Source organism: Carassius carassius, chromosome 39, assembly GCF_963082965.1.
Source record: "Carassius carassius chromosome 39, fCarCar2.1, whole genome shotgun sequence".
NCBI classification, from domain to species: domain Eukaryota; kingdom Metazoa; phylum Chordata; class Actinopteri; order Cypriniformes; family Cyprinidae; genus Carassius; species Carassius carassius.
Genome location: NC_081793.1, coordinates 13,893,266 through 13,912,947, shown reverse-complemented (window position 1 = coordinate 13,912,947; position 19,682 = coordinate 13,893,266). Strand labels below are relative to the sequence as shown.

At 36.8% G+C, this 19,682-nt stretch overlaps 2 protein-coding genes and 1 pseudogene across 2 annotated transcripts; all 3 read left to right on the top strand.

Annotated features, from left to right (window-relative positions):
• The first annotated feature begins 441 nt into the window (after window positions 1-441).
• On the top strand, window positions 442-2,803 carry LOC132121427 (mitochondrial import receptor subunit TOM22 homolog). The gene is made up of 4 exons (XM_059530785.1): window positions 442-702; window positions 1,288-1,406; window positions 1,503-1,620; window positions 1,801-2,803. The coding sequence occupies exons 1-4, from the start codon at window positions 610-612 to the stop codon at window positions 1,873-1,875; spliced, it is 405 nt and encodes a 134-aa protein (XP_059386768.1). The 5' UTR covers window positions 442-609; the 3' UTR covers window positions 1,876-2,803.
• Window positions 2,804-3,858: 1,055 nt separating this feature from the next.
• On the top strand, window positions 3,859-6,693 carry LOC132121047 (meiotic recombination protein DMC1/LIM15 homolog; annotated as a pseudogene).
• A 2,792-nt stretch (window positions 6,694-9,485) lies between these two features.
• LOC132121426 (eukaryotic peptide chain release factor GTP-binding subunit ERF3A-like) lies at window positions 9,486-19,279 on the top strand. The gene is made up of 14 exons (XM_059530784.1): window positions 9,486-9,874; window positions 13,123-13,164; window positions 14,230-14,466; window positions 14,596-14,629; window positions 14,722-14,799; window positions 15,247-15,427; window positions 15,790-15,944; window positions 16,023-16,163; window positions 16,260-16,353; window positions 17,536-17,616; window positions 17,721-17,894; window positions 17,994-18,083; window positions 18,204-18,372; window positions 18,488-19,279. The coding sequence occupies exons 1-14, from the start codon at window positions 9,709-9,711 to the stop codon at window positions 18,538-18,540; spliced, it is 1,695 nt and encodes a 564-aa protein (XP_059386767.1). The 5' UTR covers window positions 9,486-9,708; the 3' UTR covers window positions 18,541-19,279.
• Window positions 19,280-19,682: the final 403 nt, after the last annotated feature.

The following is a 19,682-nucleotide window of genomic DNA, read 5'->3' as shown; positions in this document are numbered from 1 at the left end:
AATACAGTATAATCAAAAAGAAATCCCCCCCCCCACAAAATTTGATAGTAGTTTAACTACAAATACTTTGTTTAACTACAAATACTTTCCCATCAGTTAAAACTGTGACCAGAAATAAATAAATAAATAAAACTCACGCTTTCACTACCTTGAAAACTTGTAAATGACATGCTTATTGTATTCATGAAAAAAAGTATTATGCAATTAATAAAAATAATAAAATAAATAAACGGCTGATTGGTCTGAACTCCCGCGGTTGCCGTATATCCTCTTTTTTTTGTATGAAGTGACGTGAATATGTACGTAATTTAAATTCCCCTTCCACTTCACATTTATAAAGCCAGAAATCTTCCACTATTTCATCGTCCACGAGCACGCGAACACCATCTGCAGTAAGACCTCCGTGTCGATAGATGTCCTAACATGTCTTTGTGCTTCCTTACAAGGAACCCGGGAAGTAAATCCGTCTCACGTGTACCCCCACTCACTGACCTCAGCTTTATGCGTGCTCGGTTGTAAGTCATTGTGAAGCTCTAAAACATCACCGAGGTCTTTTCACGATTATAATATAACGTCTATAGCCAAAAGAGACTAGTGGCATATTTAAAAATGGCCGAGATCCAGGAGCTCTCTCCAGACTCTGAACGCGGGGAGACACGACCCCCCGAAGACGAGATAGAGGGTGATGAGGAGGACGAAGAGGTACAGTTTTGCTTGGCTTTAATATATTGTGAACATATAGGAAATTGTAAGGAAACAGACTAAAGTTAGTAGCTTGTTTGGTGCGTGCACAGCCAATATGAGCTATTTAGCCGGTCAAACCTGGCCTAAAATACATAAAACGTTTTATTTATTTATTTATTTATTCATTCATTCACACACATATATATATATATATATTGTGTGTGTGTGTCATTGTATTTCAGTGAATAAAGTGACAACATTTCTTTATAACTTTGTATTTCCCAAGTGTCACTTGAATAATTATTTGTATAAGTAATTATCAGTTTATATAAATAATCCATTTTAAATAATTCTTATGAACATTTTCTTGTTCATATTAATAATTAGTAATTAATGAATTAATAATTTGCAATATTTAGTTTTTATATAAATCTTATGTCAATCTTAATATTTCATATACACAAAGTATATCATATTTTAATATTACACACTGTTAATAGAACACGTCAATTGTTGAATTGTAATAATAAGGTTTTCCTCTGAGTCCTGAGTAAGCCATTTTGACTCCTACTTTGGCTCCTATTTTCTTCCCTTCTCTCCCAGTTGGATGAAACGCTGTTGGAGAGGTTGTGGGGTCTCACAGAGATGTTTCCAGAATCACTGCGATCAGCAGCTGAAGTATCCGCACAGAGTTCACTATCTGTAGCCAAAAAACTTTACAGGTGAGGTGCTGGCAGTTTAAAACCGTACTGTCACATTAACTGTAGAAATAATCTGGATATTTAAGTATTTCTTTTCCATATTATGCTTTCTTGCAGTTTCTCCCGCTCCGCTCTATGGGTCGGTACTACTTCCTTTATGATTCTAGTTCTGCCAGTTGTATTTGAGACTGAGCGGTTACAGCTGGAACAGCAACAACTACAACAGCAGAGACAGGTAAACAGCACCTGCATGAATACGAACGACTTCCTTGCAATGACATACCTAGAGCTGTATGACTATATCTTCTATAACAGTATGGGTTATGTTATATCAAAAAATTATCAATACAAATTAAAGAGTCAAATTAAATATGAATTCATTTCTCATTTCCATTTCCTTTCCTGCTTTTAATAGATTTTGTTGGGTCCGAATGCTGGCATGTCTGGAGGAATGCCTGGAATGATGCCCCCTGCTCCTGGGAAGCTGTGATGATGTATATATTGTAACATCCTTAAGTTGTAGAAGAAGAAGGGGAAAGAGAGAGGGAGCAGGAACCGGAGAAAGGAAGATGCTGTGGTTGGTCAACATCAAGAAGTTGTTACTTTGTATAGTTTCTGTATACAATGGAGACCTTGATGGATTTTATGAACTTCCCTCTCTTTCTCTGCCTTTCTCACAGAAACATTCTGCATAGACTGTCATCCAAGCTCTGATCTTTAACTTTTTTTTTTTTTTTTTTTTTTAATTATAGCTATCTAATAACATTTCTTTCAGAAAGAGACTATAACAGCTGTTGAGGGAAATTTTGACTGTGTTGTAGGTGCATTATATTTCTAAGAGAGAGTTTATGCTGTCATTGTAACACCGGATCGACACTGATGTGCAGAGAATCTATAACAGCGGTCAAAAGATCTGTTGTATATATGAGGGTACGCAAGGCCAATATTGATTGTGAAATTTTCTTATTTTTATGAAATTTTCTTTTTTTATGGTTGTTTCTTGTTTTTTTTTTATTCCATAAATGTTAAAAACCTTTAGAAGAGGTTCTCTGCCAACAGTGTCTTTTAAGGTGATGATAGACTAGGCAGCTTTTTTGAGCAATGTTTCTTGGGCACTTTCCCATTAAGAATGGGCAACAAATGTCTATCTGGATACTCTAGATCAGTCATGTGCCTGTGTCTCAGCTGGTTGCCCATTGCTCATCAACATTGCTCACAAAGTTGCCCTGTGTATCATCACTTTTACAGGTAGAACTATTATCATGCAAAGCTTCTGCAATGTTATTCTTCAGACAAAAGCCATAGAGTGTGCAGAACCATTGTGAAATAATAATAAAAAAGGTATGTTTCAAAACATTATACTTTAGTAATAATAATGTTTACTCTACATGACAGGAATAAAAACAAGTTCTCCAGTGTCCTTGTCTTATGTCTATACTTTTATTACGTAATATATATATATTAATAATAAAAGTAATATTTTACTTGCAAATAAATGCAAATAAAAGTAATATTTTAGTTGGACACTCCAGTGAGGAGTTGATAAAAAATAGCTATTTTTTAACCTAATACTAACAGCAAAGGACAGTTAACAAGGAATAAAATAAGCCCCCAGACAAAACTATTTCCTCATAAAAATTATTATTTGCCCTTTTACAGTTTTCATAGGTGGAAATGACGTCATAAAAAGGAATAACTTCAGTTGAAAAGTCCTATATATATATAAAAATTTCCACGCAAGAAATGCAGAAATGTTTATGATTAAATCGCTGTTTATTTAGGGTATCATAGTTTACCGGTAAAAAAATTCTGTGTGTATATATATATATATATATATATATAGCCTTTACTATACGCACACACAATTTTTTATAAGATTTTCATGTTTTGGGATGTTTTCTCAGTATAAAGGGGTTAAAACAGTTTTAGACAGATCTAAAAGTATATAGTTTTAAAACAATTCTGGGACGTTTTCCGTATCTTTCACATGGGGTTATGAAAAAAATATTTTTTGTACAATTACAGGTCGGTTTTTAGATAAAACTGAGAAAAACTAAACCACCTAAATATATTTTTATTGCAGTTTAAAAATCAACTACAATCATTAAAAATCTTAAACTTATTTGTGACATTCAGGACACAGCAGTCTCAACTAATGTATGAGAGCGCGGGACAGATTCGCGCTGAAGTGCCAATCAGCGCGAGATCACTGGTTTCGGTGGATTCTGTCAGCTTTCTCTGAGGGATAAACGTGAGGTAAAAATTTAGTTTGTATTATTATTATTTTTTTTTAATCAAAATTGTTTTACACCTTTACGAGGATAATGACACTAACGATTAATGTGACAGTTACAACAGGAGTTAAGTTATTTTGAAGAAGATACTCACAGACTATTTAACGATTATCTGGCCTTCAAAACAATGTGTGTTTTCTTTTTTATTGTAACCTCTTTTTTGTAAACATATACACAGTATGAAAGCTTTAGAGGACCAGGCTTTGGAGGACGAGTCGGGGTCATAGACTGTAAAAAAAAACTATATAATTAAAATAAAAGTTACCAAGAAGATGAGGTGATTCACATTCATTTCTGAAACATGTTAGTGAGGTCTTGTGTTTATACAGGATGTTAAGTTACCTGTTTCAAAATGCATTTAAGGAAAATACGAAACTTTAAAATTAGAATTTCTTTGTTTCTTTTTTGTTTACGTTTTGTGTAACATGATAAAAAAATTCCCCCAAGGAATCCTTTTTTCAAGACATTGAGCTCCTACAGAAGCATGGAATTGTAAGTGATAATGTTATTAAAGTTATGATAATGTCATCGTTATGATAATGTCATCATTATGGTGGCTCTGATTCGTATCCCTCTATCTTCAATACGTGGCTGACATCAAGAAACTAAAGTCTGTAGGCATTTGTACAGTGAAAGGCATCCAGATGACCACACGCCGTGCTCTCTGTAATGTAAAGGGACTGTCTGAGGCTTAAGTCGACAAAATAAAGGAAGCTGCTGGAAAATTTCTGGTAATTTAATGGGGCTTCCTGGAATTTATATAACACATTTATTTGATGAAGGAGATTGCATTTATGTAGTGTGCATATTGTCTTCTTGCATGCAGATATGTGGATTTCAGACAGCATCTGAATACAGTATAAAAAGGAAGCAAGTGTTCCACATCACAACAGGCAGTTTGGAGTTTGAATAAGAAATAACAACCTGTTTATAGCCATAAAACACAAAGCTTCACAGATGATGTGGAGGATACAAAACTAGATATTGTGGCCACGATTTAACTAAAAGAAGGGAAGGAATTAATGAAACATGACCAAACAGTAAGTTGTAGGAACAAATTCTTAATTCGTTGGCCACAAAATCCATATTTCCTACATCGTGTATGGAGCGTGTACTAAAGAAGGGTTTAACATTTTTTTCTGTTAAAAGTCACATCACAGCAGAAATGATTTATTCACATTTTGTTCACCAGACTCCTCGGAGGTGGTGTGGAGAGTATGGCTATTACTGAGGTTTTTGGTGGTAGGGTGCTTTTATGATTATGATTACATTTTCTGTTCATTGGTTCCGCCAAAATTACATGTTTATATAAATCGTTTCCCTTGCTTCATTTAGAATTCAGAACTGGAAAGACTCAACGCTCTCATACACTGTGTGGTAAGAGCAAAAATGGATTATGTGGAAATGTTAAAAGTGGAATTTAAGTCTAATTTTTAGACCATTAACGTCACTGCATTTCTATTGTTCTTAAGTAACTGCTCAGCTTCCTGGTGAATATGGGTACACAGGAGGAAAGATAATCTTCATAGATTCTGAAAACACCTTGTATCATTTCTGCATTTGCTTGCTTTGTCACATTCATTTAACTAATCCTATTCAATGTGGAAAAGCCATATTGAACTTTTTTCTCCTTAATAATCGTGAACACCAGTCGGCCTGAGAGGCTGAAGGACATTGCTGACAGATTCCACGTGGATCATGAAGCTGTACTGGATAATGTGCTATATGCACGTGCATATACAAGTAAGAAAATTTCTCTCAGAACTTTTTTCTCAAAGTTTTGAAATGTTGTTTCACTTTGGAGTTTGACAGGCCAGCCAATGATTTCCCAAATAGTGTTTTTCATTCATAGGTGAGCACCAGAAGGAACTGTTAGACTTTGTTACAGCTAAGTTCCACGAAGAAGGAGGTGTCTTCAAGCTTCTGGTAAAATAGACCAAAGACACCTTCTAAGGTCTGATTTTTAGGAAGTGATTTTACTTAATCTTGTGGCCATCAACAATTAATTTTCCATAGATAATAGACTCAATCATGGCTCTGTTCCGAGTGGACTTCTCTGGAAGAGGCGAGCTGGCTGAGAGACAGCAGAAGCTTGCACAGATGCTCTCCAGGCTGCAGGAGATCTCTGAAGGTCTGCAAAATCATCTTCCATTATTCCATTATATATATATATATCTATATCTTTATGAGATATAAAGACTACTCGTATAATAGACCTGACAATAAAACTGATGGTAGTCAAGTAAGCTCTTGATTTTGACATGTTAACTTTATTTTCTGACTTTTATTTAATTAGTAGTATATAATTTGTTGGATATAGAGTACAACGTTGTAGTGTTTGTTACCAATCAGATGACTGCAGATCCAGGTGCTGGAATGACGCAAGTAGGAACACAATACAAAATGGAAAGAGAATGTTGTTGTTTCTTTAAACTGATTAATATGATTTTAGATTTCAAGCAGATCCCAAAAAGCCCATTGGAGGACACATACTAGCACATGCCTCCACCACACGTATCAGCCTGAGGAAAGGACGTGCTGAATTGAGAATTGCCAAAATATTTGATAGGTAATTTCAATATTTTCTTAATATTTATAATTATTCCCATTACTCAATATCAAGTAATGCATTAACTTCCAATGAGCGATGCAAAATACAACTGTTCATTGTTAGTTCATGGTCCATTGAATAATATTAACAACTTTTAATTTTAATATTGTATTAGTAAATGTTAAGTAAGATAAATAAATGCTTTAAGGTATTTTTATCATTACATTAAGTTCATGTTAACTAATGCCAGCAAATGCAACCTATTGTAAAGTGTTACAACTCAACTAAGGGGAACACATACAATGAACAATTGATACAGACATTAAAACTGATAAAGTATGATTATCTTTTTATTGAAATGTTTTCATCATTAAAACTTCTGCTTTTCTACAGCCCAGACATGCCAGAAAATGAGGCTACTTTTGCCATCACAGCTGGAGGAATAACAGATGCCAAAGACTGAAATCTGCACTGAATGCATACTACTTAGCATGTTACAAGTTCCCCATTACCTCAATGCCTCAGTTTATTCATGATCAGGCACGTGCACACATAGACATGAAAGGGGGCTTGAGCACCTTCCCTTTTTATTCCTGGAGAGAAAGTGCACTTTTTTCTGGGATGCTTTTTTTTTTATTTTTGAAAAATAATATATATTTCTGTTTGCACACAGCTATCCTGTCAAACAAATATATTTATTGAAATATAGTATCTAAATATCAGATCAGGAGTTCTGAAGCGCTCCCTCTCCCGATTGTATTGCTTCCGCTAAAGAAAATAGTCCGCTCCGTCTCTACGGTTAGAATCCTGTGAGTCCATAGCAACGCTCTGTTTTTCATGGCAACAGTCTGTTATACTCCGCACAGCAGTCTGTTGGTTATAACAGACCGCATTCTACATTGGAATTCAACCAAGCCATGTAATAAAATAAGTTAATAAAATAAGCATATATCACCACCAGGTGATATGCTTTAGTTATTTTGTTTATCCTATTTACCTGCATTTCCCTGTCAATTAGATGCAAATGTGCGCATTTTAACTAGTTGACGCCTAATTTGCATACAGAACGTCCCCAGTTATTGACTTACATCAAGAGTGTTTCCCCCTGAAATTTAGAAATCTAAATTGGTGAATTTAGAAGAAATCTACAGATGCAAACAGAAGGAGGATACACTCTAAAAAATGTAGTAAATCTGAGTAACTGCATCTGGTACATTAATAAATAAAACTGAGTAGAAATAAGTTAACATTAAACTTTAAAAATAACAATATTTATAAATTAACTATTTAAGTAATTTAACTTTTTTTATTTCCTCGAAACCTTTATAAAATAGTATTCCATACCACCACAAATACATACATGACATTGGCTTTTATTGAATTTTTACTCAATTATTTTGGTAAGTTTAATTTTAAAGTGTTATGTATTCTGATAACACCAAAATAATTACAACGATGTAATGCCTTGTGCAAAAATAAACAAATTATTAGTAAAACACGCCCCTCTGTTTGATGCAGTTATTTAGGTTATTCTAAATATGAAGAGTTCAGATGAAAAATCCTCTAAGTGCCATCTGAAATTTCCTTCAATAATGATCATTTTTATCAAGCTTGTATGTTTATGTTCACTTATTTCACATTACTGGCAATGAAAATTACCTATTGTCATTTAAGCAGGGGCGCCCACAAGGGCCACCCATAAACAAGGGCCACCCATAAACTCTGGCCACCCCTGTGGCCACCCCTAGGATTATTTGCAGTGGGTACTATTAATTTAAATGCAGAATGTAAATTCACAATAGTTTAAGAAGTGAAAAAAAAGTGCAGCAGCTGCTGCAGCCACAGTTTTGCGTCTCTGAGCAACATTAAAGTGTTTCGTTCCTGAATGAATCAACCGTTTAAATGATTCGGTTCAATCGCAATGACTCACTTATTAACAGTGACTCGCTGCCACCTATTGGCGGTTTTAATTTCACATTTTATGGAACCTTTTCATTTTTTAAATAATTTCAAACATCAGTTTTCAATGTTTTATCTTTAAAATATCAAAACATTATTTATTCATTTGTAACTGCAGGTTAAAGTATTCCATATTCCACGGAACTACATTAAACAGTGTGTAAAAACATCTGAATAGCACTTCAGATGCAGCTTCTGTTTTATCTGCATTGCAAAGATCAATTTTGTTGATACTGATTGCATTTGCTTGGTAACAGCCCAAATGAAAGTATTTGACCTAAAATATGGTGCACACTTTTAGAAACAATGTTGTAAAGGTAAAAAAAAAAAAAAAAATCAGGTGTCAGCACAATTAAAAATAAGATATCAGCACAATAACACTCAGCAAAATAGTGTAATTATCGTTATCGATAAAATCCTAGAACTCACAGATATAACTTTTTGTCTATATTGCAAACCCTTAATTTTTTTTTCTTTATTTTAATTTGCCACCCCAAAATTTACTGTGGCCTCATTTGGCCACCCCTGTTAACATTTTCTGGGGGCGCCACTGCATTTAAGTTAAATTACTGAACTTAAATACGAGCTTGAAAAAAAGCTCATAAGAAAATTTCAGATGGCACTTAGAGGCTTTTGCACCTGAACTCTTCATATATACTTGAAACTAGTAGCATAGAAAATGTTTTCAAAACATGCACATTGTGGAATGGTTTCCTTTGCTGCTCTATAAACTTAGTGAATACTAAGGAGACCATGGTTTCTGTGAACTGATTATTTTGTAGACATCTTTTGAAAATGAAACAATTGCGTGAGTTTGAGGAAGATAAAATTAATTAACTTTTTAAATGATTTTTTTTTAAAAGGAAGTCAGAGTTGCGTTAATATATATATATATATATATATATATATATATATATATATATATATATATATATATTTATTTCACTTGAGCCCCTGCCCCTCAAAATGTCTGTGCACGTCCCTGTTCATGATGTTCAGATTGAACCAGTTGTATCTATTTCTTTACGTTACATCTGTTACCGATCTGTCTATACATTGTATTTATACATTACACAGCTGTTTATGTATTGTGAAAATTTTGGTACAGAATTATTTATTTATATATAATTAAAAACGGTTGAATAAAAACATAATTTCAAATATTTACTTTTAATATTATATTTGCATTTCTGAACGCTGTACTTTACCATAACATTACAATAATGGCCTTAATTTGAAAAGCTGTTGATGTGGCTATAATCACACGGTCGCTGCTTTCACAGTCCACGTTTCTGCACTGCGCGCACGCACAGTTCCAGGATCAGCTAACGTTAACTAACTGCGCGTCCATGGTGTCGTAGGAAGACTAGACGCCTCATGCTCCATTTCAGCATTTCCCAATCCACCAGTTTACCTGAAATAGATACTGAATTAACAGTAGATTTGGTTTTGGTCAAACCTGGCTCGTGGGTTATAGCGCAACCCGCCAGAAACGTCAGCTATTCGAGTTAAAGCCAGTATGGACTCGAGAGACACAGCCCCTGATTCGTGGGAACAGGAGGACGATGTCGAGGCCACGGCTGACACCGAGCTTCAGTCCGCCTTCACCGGGCTCAACGTGGACGCTCCGGAATTCGTACCATCCTTTCTTTCCCGAGGTTCACCGGGAGACGCCACGTCTGATGGTAAACTGTCAACGTTAATATACGGACTTACAGCATTAATGAGGTCTGCCCATAAAAGGGCTTTTAGCTGGAAATGTTTATAGCAGGCTAGCCGGAGAGACGTTGGCGGTTAGTTGAGCGCTGTATTTACCACAGTCGAGTGAATATTTTTTTTTGCACATAGCCAGTTGTACATTACCACTTCTTAAAATGTTGATTTAGACAACTTCAATACACATTGCTGCTCTGTCATGAACTAATACCCGGCTAGCCTTGCGTGTCCGACTTCACTCTAGGATATTTCCTGTTTCTCCCCTTCATTGATTCTATTAGTTAATACAGGATAGTAATAGTTTCCTTATTAAAATGTTTTACACGGAAATTAACAAGGAAATTTTTTTGGCATCATTAAAATGATGTGTATTTACACGAGCCAGCTGTTTTAATCTAAACCCGCCCCCTCACGGGTGCTGTGCTGGGAATGTCACATGACACTGACTATCGTCAGTGTTGCCAGATCTCGCGAGACAAATAATCAACCAGGCCTATGAAAACCAGGGGGGCAGGGTTTCATATTTTTTTGAAGCAGCCCCGGACGCCGCCATTGGCTAGCGGACCCCCACCTGCTGTTAGCATTCCATTGACTCCCATTCATTTTAGCGTCACTTTGACAGCGAATAACTTTACATCTGAGGCGTTAAAAGACTCCATTTGTCCATTAATTACTTCCAAAGAAACACGAAAATGTATAAAAGGCTCCATTACCTTGTATTTTACGTTATTGTCCAGTAGAAGCAGTTTTTTGTAAAAAAATAGGCTAACGATTGCATCATAACCAGCGACTCTCTGTCGCACAGTAGAGAAATTACCGTATGGACAGGAGGAGAAGCTCGCAGGCAATCTTTTACTGTCTATGAGGCTATCGGGGGGACGTGGAGGCATGAAGTCAAGGGAGATAATTAATCAGATTACGTACCAAAATTTGCTCCTGTTTACGCTCGCCTTCTCTGGAAGATTCGGTGGGTGATTCGGATTTCTCTTGGCACAGTGATTAGAAGACTTACAGGTTGTTCACGTGACATCTACGTCATGAAGCTCAGTTTGAGTCTGCGCACTATGACCGACCCCCAGGAAGTGTGTGCTTTTAATTGACTTCACTTGTCTCCGTTGAATCCAATGGGGTCGCTGTGTCCATTTCTTTTACTGTCTATGGTGAAAACAAGCCCAAAACAAGCGACTTTTTCTATGCCCCCCCATCCCTAGGTTCTGGGAAGAGAAAAATAAATAAACTGGATGTAAATTGACAATCTGTACCCACAGTTTAAAATCCGTCCCCACGAATTGTAAAACCGTGCACACAGATTGTCAATTTACATCTATGTGGACAGTTTACAAAACTGCACACACGGTAGTTTATTTATTTTTCTCCTATTTTGGCAACACTGGCTGTCGTGCAATTGTTAATACTACAGTCGTGGCCAAAAGTTTTGAGAATTACATAAATATTACTTTTCAAAAAGTTTGCTGCTAAACTGCTTTTAGATCTTTGTTTCAGTTGTTTCTGTGATGTACTGAAATATAATTACAAGCACTTCATACGTTTCAAAGGCTTTTATCGATAATTTCATGACATTTATGCAAAGAGTTAGTATTTGCAGTGTTGGCCCTTCTTTTTCAGGACGTCTGCAATTCGACTGGGCATGCTCTCAATCAACTTCTGGTCCAAATCCTGACTGATAGCAACCCATTCTTTCATAATCACTTCTTGGAGTTTGTCAGAATTAGTGGGTTTTTGTTTGTCCACCCGCCTCTTGAGGATTGACCACAAGTTCTCAATGGGAATAAGATCTGGGGAGTTTCCAGGCCATGGACCCAAAATTTCAACATTCTGGTCCCCGAGCCACTTAGTTATCACTTTTGCCTTATGGCACGGTGCTCCATCGTGCTGGAAAATGCATTGTTCTTCACCAAACTGTTGTTGGATTGTTGGAAGAAGTTGCTGTTGGAGGGTGTTTTGGTACCATTCTTTATTCATGGCTGTGTTTTTGGGCAGAATTGTGAGTGAGCCCAATCCCTTGGATGAGAAGCAACCCCACACATGAATGGTGTCAGGATGCTTTACTGTTGGCATGACACAGGACTGACGGTAGCGCTCACCTTTTCTTCTCCGGACAAGCCTTTTTCCAGATGCCCCAAACAATCGGAAAGGGGCTTCATCGGAGAATATGACTTTGCCCCAGTCCTCAGCAGACCATTCACTATACTTTCTGCAGAAGATCAATCTGTCCCTGATGTTGTTTTTGGAGAGAAGTGGCTTCTTTGCTGCCCTTCTTGACACCAGGCCATCTTCCAGAAGTCTTCGCCTCACTGTGCGTGCAGATGCGCTCACACCTGCCTGCTGCCATTCCTGAGCAAGCTCTGCACTGGTGGCACTCCGATCCCGCAGCTGAATCCTCTTTAGGAAATGATCCTGGCGCTTGCTGGACTTTCTTGGACGCTCTGAAGCCTTCTTTACAAGAAATGAACCTCTTTCCTTGAAGTTCTTGATGATCCTTTGAATTGTTGATTTAGGTGCAATCTTAGTAGCCACAATATCCTTGCCTGTGAAGCCATTTTTATGCAATGCAATGATGGCTGCACACGTTTCTTTGCAGGTCACCATGGTTAACAATGGAAGAACAATGATTTCAAGCATCACCCTCCTTTTAACATGTCAAGTCTGCCATTCTAACCCAATCAGTCTGACATAATGATCTCCAGCCTTGTGCTCGTCAACATTCTCACCTGAGTTAACAAGACGATTACTGAAATGATCTCAGCAGGTCCTTTAATGACAACAATGAAATGCAGTGGAAAGGTTTTTTTGGGATTAAGTTAATTTTCATGGCAAAGAAGGACAATGCAATTCATCTGATCACTCTTCATAACATTCTGGAGTATATGCAAATTGCTATTATAAAAACTTAAGCAGCAACTTTTCCAATTTCCAATATTTATGTAATTCTCAAAACGTTTGGCCACGACTGTACTATTAATAACAGACAGATGACCTGCTGACGATTGTCTGTTTCAGGTTATATAGATTATTCTGTAAATTACAGGGGGTAAAGTTACAGGGGTAAAATCATTTTCTGTTTGTACATTGAAATTATATCTATTTTACTTTTGTCTCACCAGTCATTTAAACAACCCAATAAAGTTAAGTTAAGATTTATTGCATTATAATCTAATGTTATTCAGTCATCACCCCCCTGTGTCTCTGTCCGCAGGCACCGATGCAGTGGCCAGCATGGAGATCTCAGAACCAGTGGGTATGTTCAAGCCAGACTGTGCTTCTCCGCTTGGGTTTTGTGTTCTGATATAGTGTTGCACTGCCTCTTATGCTACTTCATCAGCCACACATACGGCAACTTGGGCTTGTTACATCAGCACGCATGTGCTCATATTACAGGCCTTATTTATCTCTGTACTTACAACTCCAACCACAGCTACTGACCAAGAGAAGCAGATGACAATGTTTCCATGAATGGAGTAGTGCTTACTCATTTAACCCTGTTTCCAGCTGTACACATTATGTAAAGCATAGATTTTCATACAACTGCAGTGTCTTGGGAATCAGTTGTTACCTTGCTTGTTCTCTGAAGTGTATAGTATACGGTACAATATTTGTAATGGCATATAAATCAGTGCTTTGAAATTCCTTTCCTGTTCTCTTCAAATTTTTTTATTTCGTAGTGGTTCCTTACCTTTTTGACTCCAAGGCCCAACTTTATCCAAGATAATTCCCTCATATCTAAGCTGATATTTATTTCTGGTACTTTAGATGTAATGAATTAAAATAAATACAAATTCATTTTTGCATCTTACAAATAACATTTTAATTGAGATTATTTGAATATTTTAAATACTTTTTATTTACGTTTTTCGAGGCCACCTAGTGGACCCCGGCCCACTGGTTGAGAACTACTAGCTTATAGTTCACCCAGAAATTAAAATTCGGCCATCTTTTACTCACCTTCATGCTGTTTCACACCCATATGATTCATTTTCTTCTTCAGAACCTGAAAAGGAGACACACTGTGCTGGTCGTTCTTTTACATGCAAAGGCGAATAAAGCTGTCACGCTTCGAAAAAAGGATGCAAAAGCACCACACATGTATCCCACAATAAGTAGTCAATACAACTTCAGTTAATTAATTGTTGATTCACAAATTGGTTTAAATGTGAATTAATAAACAGTTTTAGATTTGTCTTAGTTTTAGCATTTTTGTGGGCTCTTTCTGCATTTTCCAGGAGCAGGTCAGTGTTTTAGTAAAAATTAGCCTTGAATCCTGCATCCATTAAATACAAACGTGTTCATGTGACTGTCTCTACAGCTGCAGTGGAGAATGGAGAGACGGATGACAGTGCAGTGGAGACGTGGGAGCAGAAGGGAGAGCCGGATGAGGAGGAAACAGGAGGTGGATCCCCGACGGACACAGGATTTTGTGGGGATGAGGCACAGGACGAAATGATGGAGGAGGATGAGGAGATGCCGACTCCCAAGCTGCCTCCCCCTCCACCGGACGCCCCTAAGAAAGAACACGTGAATGTAGTATTCATTGGACATGTGGGTATGTGTTGTATTGGAATACACAGTTTTAGATTTTCTTTGTAAAAACGTCTGCTTATCTAGCAAGCATTATATCCAGAATTATTTAATTGATTGAGTTTATTGTCTGATTTGTTTTTCTTTCGTACAGATGCAGGCAAGTCTACAATTGGTGGACAGATTATGTGAGTCAACCATGGTCTTGACTGACCTAACGTCCTGTTATACATTATGATATATGCTATAACAGATGCATATTTAATTGTTTTTCATTAAGGTATCTAACTGGTATGGTGGACAAACGAACGCTGGAGAAATATGAACGGGAGGCAAAAGAGAAGAATAGAGAGACCTGGTAAACAGACATTGTTATTAACGTCTTTTCATACAATGCTGACTATGAAAAGTATGGTCTCTCATTAAGTTTCTTATGCTCACCAAGATCAAAAATACAGTAATATTGTAAAATATTATTAAATTCTAAGATAACTATTGTAATACAATTTGAATTGATTCCTTTGGCAAAGCTGAGTTTTCAGCAGCAATTACTCCAGTCCTCAGTGTCACAGCTCAAAAGAACAGCAGTTATTTGAATTAGATATTTTTTGTAATACTATAAATGTCTGATTAACATGACGTCTGGTTAAAATGCTTTGTCTAAGATAAGAAAACCTTATGGCATAGCCATTCTTAGATGTCTATCTGAGCACATCAAATATTCATGTCTTTTTGACTGAAATGTTTGCTCTCATGATGCAGACTGGGTTGAAATGACATCTCTTACTTCTGTTTGTCCCTGCAGGTATCTTTCCTGGGCTCTAGACACAAACCAAGAGGAAAGGGACAAGGGGAAAACAGTAGAAGTTGGAAGAGCTTACTTTGAAACTGAGAAAAAGCACTTTACTATTCTTGATGCCCCAGGCCATAAAAGCTTTGTACCCAACATGATTGGAGGGGCATCCCAAGCTGACTTGGCAGTGCTGGTGAGTTCCTCTTGAAACAGCAGGACTGTAATGCTGTTCTTTTGAACTTCCTATTTATTAAACAATCCTCAAGGAATCTTCTGAAAATTCAGCTTTGCCATTACAGGAATAAATTACATAAAAAAAAAAAAATATATATATATATATTTATGTGTGTGTGTGTGTGTGTGTGTGTGTTAGACCCTGTACAATTATTTTTACTGTATATTTGATCAGATAAATGCTGCCAACTATTTTTTAAACCCCCCAAACTTTTGAATGGTAGTGTAGATATATATTAAAATAAATCAATCTGCAGGTCTTGACTTTATTTTGTCTGGATTTATTGACAAGACATTCAAGAAAACATTGCTTTCCTTCAGGTCATCTCTGCCAGAAAAGGCGAGTTTGAGACCGGTTTTGAAAAGGGGGGTCAGACAAGGGAGCACGCCATGCTGGCCAAAACAGCTGGAGTCAAACATTTGATAGTCCTCATCAACAAAATGGACGATCCCACTGTGAACTGGAGTTTGGATAGGTGAATAAAATAGATTTCAGACATTTTTATCCCTGTATCTTGTCCTTCTTTTACCAATTAGCGCACATTTCCTCACAGATACGAGGAATGTAAAGAGAAGTTAGTGCCATTTCTGAAGAAGGTGGGCTTTAATCCGAAGAAAGACATTCACTTCATGCCCTGCTCTGGAATGACTGGAGCCAACCTGAAAGAATCTTCTGAGCTGTGCCCTTGGTACACGTAAGTATAGTATGTCCTTTTTCAGGCTACCGTGTATATATGAAGGTTAAATCAGAGTGACAGCTGGCAATTTACATTGACTCTGAACTCATATAGGGGGTTACCGTTCATTCCACATCTGGACAGCCTGCCAATCTTCAGCAGATCAAGTGATGGTCCCATCCGATTGTCTATTGTGGATAAATACAAGGTAAATGAAAGCTGGGATTGCTATCTTGACATTTGATGTCAGGTTTGATGACTTTACAGATGCTAGAACAGTTAAACGCAATCTCACTAAGTACATAAGCATACCGTATTTTCCGGACTATAAGTTGCACATTTTTTCATAGTCAGGTGCAAATTATTTATCAAAATTAATTTGACTTGAACCAAGATAAATGAACCAAGAGAAAACATTACCGTCTACAGCTGCGAGATGGCGCTCTATGCTGCTCAGTGCTCCTGTAGCCTACACTGAAAAACTAGAGCGCCCTCTCGCGGCTGTAGACGGTAATGTTTTCTTTTGGTTCTTGGTTCTAAATAAATGTGACTTATAGTCCAGTGCGACTTATATATGTTTTTTTCCTCATCATGACATATTTTTTTACTGATGCGACTTATACTTAGGTGTGACTTATAGTCCGAAAAATACGGTAAGTTGCGTAAGCAACGTGCTCCTCAAAACCACATCTGTTGCTCTGAAATAATATGCTGAGTGTCTATCAAGAGTGTCTTACTGCTCCAAATACTGCTGTTGTCTCAATTTCTGCTGAGGATTTCCAATTATTTTAATGTCACAGCATGACGGAGTGTTCTGGCAGGAAACTTATCTAGTATAATGGAAGAAGGAAATTGTTTTCTCAGCTGTTCTCTTCCCTTTCAGACTAAATGTGTGAGGTATTATGATACCAATAAGCTAAACTAGGTCCAGTGTTCAGCACATGTAATGAGATCAAGTTATTTAAAGCTTAAGTTTAGTTGCCTTGTTAGAGCTGGTTGAACCTTCGTACTTATTCCTAAAAATTGTACGCTTTATTTTTTACAAATGAAATCATAGGAATTCATACAAATTCAGAATGTGAAATAGTTACATTCTCTCATGAGATATTTAATTCCATGTTATGATTAGAATTTAAATTCTATACTATTTGTCTAAATGAAAAAAATCAATAAAGTTGAAATGCTAAAAGTGAATTTAGGCATCACAGCAGTAAAATGTATAGTATAAAATAAAAAAGGATATATATTTTTTTTTTATGGTTTTAAGTGCGTGTTGAATGATGGCAAAGGTGCATGCGTAATTAATATAACCTAATACTGATCAATATAAAAAAAACCTCTAACATCGGCAGATAGAGTCTGTAATGTTCCCTAAAAATCTTTTGTGTAGGACATGGGCACCGTGGTGCTTGGAAAACTGGAATCTGGAAGCATCATGAAAGCACAACAGCTTATTATGATGCCAAATAGGGTAAGACTACTGTACTGTTTGTTGTAATCACAACCATGAATCTTAGCCATTTTCTGGAATTTTCACATTCAGTGTCTGAAACGTTGTTTGTTCTGATTTCCCAGCACACGGTGGAAGTGTTGAGCCTTCTCTCAGATGATGTGGAAACGGATTACGCCGGACCTGGTGAAAACCTGAAGCTCCGGCTCAAAGGCATCGAGGAGGAAGAGATTCTCCCAGGCTTTATCCTATGCAATGCTGAGAACCTCTGCCACTCAGGGCGCACTTTTGATGCCCAGGTAAGGATTTCAACACTGGGAGAATATTGTGTTTAGTTATTTAAGTTAGTAATTTTTTAAGCATGACTTAAAGGCTTTTTTCTGTGTTTTTGTTCACAGATTGTCATTATTGAACACAAATCCATAATATGCCCAGGTTACAATGCAGTACTACACATCCATACATGCATAGAAGAAGTGCAGATAACAGTAGGTTTTTTTGTGTGCACTCCTAAACAATTCAGACATAAAAGGTGTAAACTCAGAGCTCTGTGGTTTGGTAGCCTAAAATATTTAACTGTTATGTTCCTAAAAAACCTCCACAATTAGGCGTTAATCTGTCTGGTGGACAAGAAGACAGGAGACAAGAGCAAGACTCGCCCACGCTTTGTCAAACAAGACCAAGTATGCATCGCCCGTCTTAGGGCCGCAGGAACTATCTGCTTAGAGACTTTTAAAGACTTCCCTCAGTTGGGACGTTTCACCTTAAGAGATGAGGGTAAGATATTAAGTAAATCTAATATGATAATTCAAACATCACATTTCTAGCAGTTTACAGATCAAATACATTTAATGACATAATATCTAAAGATGTTTTATGTAATTTTTTGTAGGTAAGACAATCGCAATTGGCAAGGTGCTGAAGTTGGTACCTGAGAAGGACTAAATGCAGATTGAAGGACTTCCCTGGTGCACTCTGGGATTGAGGAGGACGCAGTGATGTGTGCCTGCCAGATATCCTCCAAACTGCTCCATCTTCCCACTGTGGATCAGTCTAAGAAAATTACTTTGGAAAAAGGACATTATCAAAGTGACCGTATCAATTTTAGGAAGAAAATTAATATAGAAAGACAAGCTCAGTGTTACAGCTTTCTCATATTGAGAGCTCAGCTATGCCACTCATGTAGCCCAATTGTTAAAGCCAGTTTCTCTCCACTGGTACATAATCTTAAAATGGATGCAATTTTCTTGTAAGGTATTGACTTTTTAATTTTATGTTAAAAAAATGAGAGCAGGAGTCTTGATGTAATCTCTTTGAAAGGTTAATGCCATTACTGTGGGCCCCATTCAAACATAACACTCAGATCATTTTCTCTTATAAGAATGCAGGGTCTCTGATTGCATATTACTTTACAGCAGCATCATCTGGGCTTCGTTATGGCATTAAAGGGGTCCATACAGGGTCTAAGCTTGCCAGTACCCTTACTCTTTACCTGGCAAGTCCAGCAAGAGTCACAATCGTCAAGATCAGGTCATAGAATGACACTTATGTAGAGATGTAATAATGCACAAGTTTGACATGACAAACTTGTCATATCAGCTGGTGTAAATTCTGTACCCTCCTGTTGGGGATGTAAACATAAATCTTCCAAAAAATAAAACACTAAAATGACTTCAAATGAAAATTTTTGTGTTCAATGCCCTGGACCTTGCAGTGCTTTTTAGTAATTCTAGTTGGAAAACCAAATGGGCATGATTAAGGCAGAGAATAATGCAACACCGTATTATTAATAATGTTACATTTATTAAGTTGCGTACACTTACTTTTAGACCATTTTGAATTGTATGTATTGGTATATTTATAAACATATTTCATGATTTAAGTGGGAGTGCACGAGCCATGCTGTTTTATGTATGCACAATGCTCCATAGACCAGCTTTTTATTAAAGAAATGTATGAACCGCATACAAACAACGTTTGTGTGTATGTATCTCATAAAACATTAATTCAAGTTTATTTGTATAGCGCTTTTTACAATACAAATCGTTACAAAGTTTTATTAACCACGAGTTAAGACTACAAATTAA

Bases quoted from the DNA above. Each gene is read 5' to 3' on its own strand.
- LOC132121427 (XM_059530785.1), top strand. From the start codon at position 610: ATGGCCGAGATCCAGGAGCTCTCTCCAGACTCTGAACGCGGGGAGACA. The intron at 703-1,287 runs GTACAGTTTTGC...CTTCTCTCCCAG, and splicing joins GTGATGAGGAGGACGAAGAG to TTGGATGAAACGCTGTTGGA. The intron at 1,621-1,800 runs GTAAACAGCACC...TGCTTTTAATAG, and splicing joins AACTACAACAGCAGAGACAG to ATTTTGTTGGGTCCGAATGC.
- LOC132121426 (XM_059530784.1), top strand. From the start codon at position 9,709: ATGGACTCGAGAGACACAGCCCCTGATTCGTGGGAACAGGAGGACGAT. The intron at 9,875-13,122 runs GTAAACTGTCAA...CTCTGTCCGCAG, and splicing joins GGGAGACGCCACGTCTGATG to GCACCGATGCAGTGGCCAGC. The intron at 18,084-18,203 runs GTAGGTTTTTTT...CTCCACAATTAG, and splicing joins TAGAAGAAGTGCAGATAACA to GCGTTAATCTGTCTGGTGGA.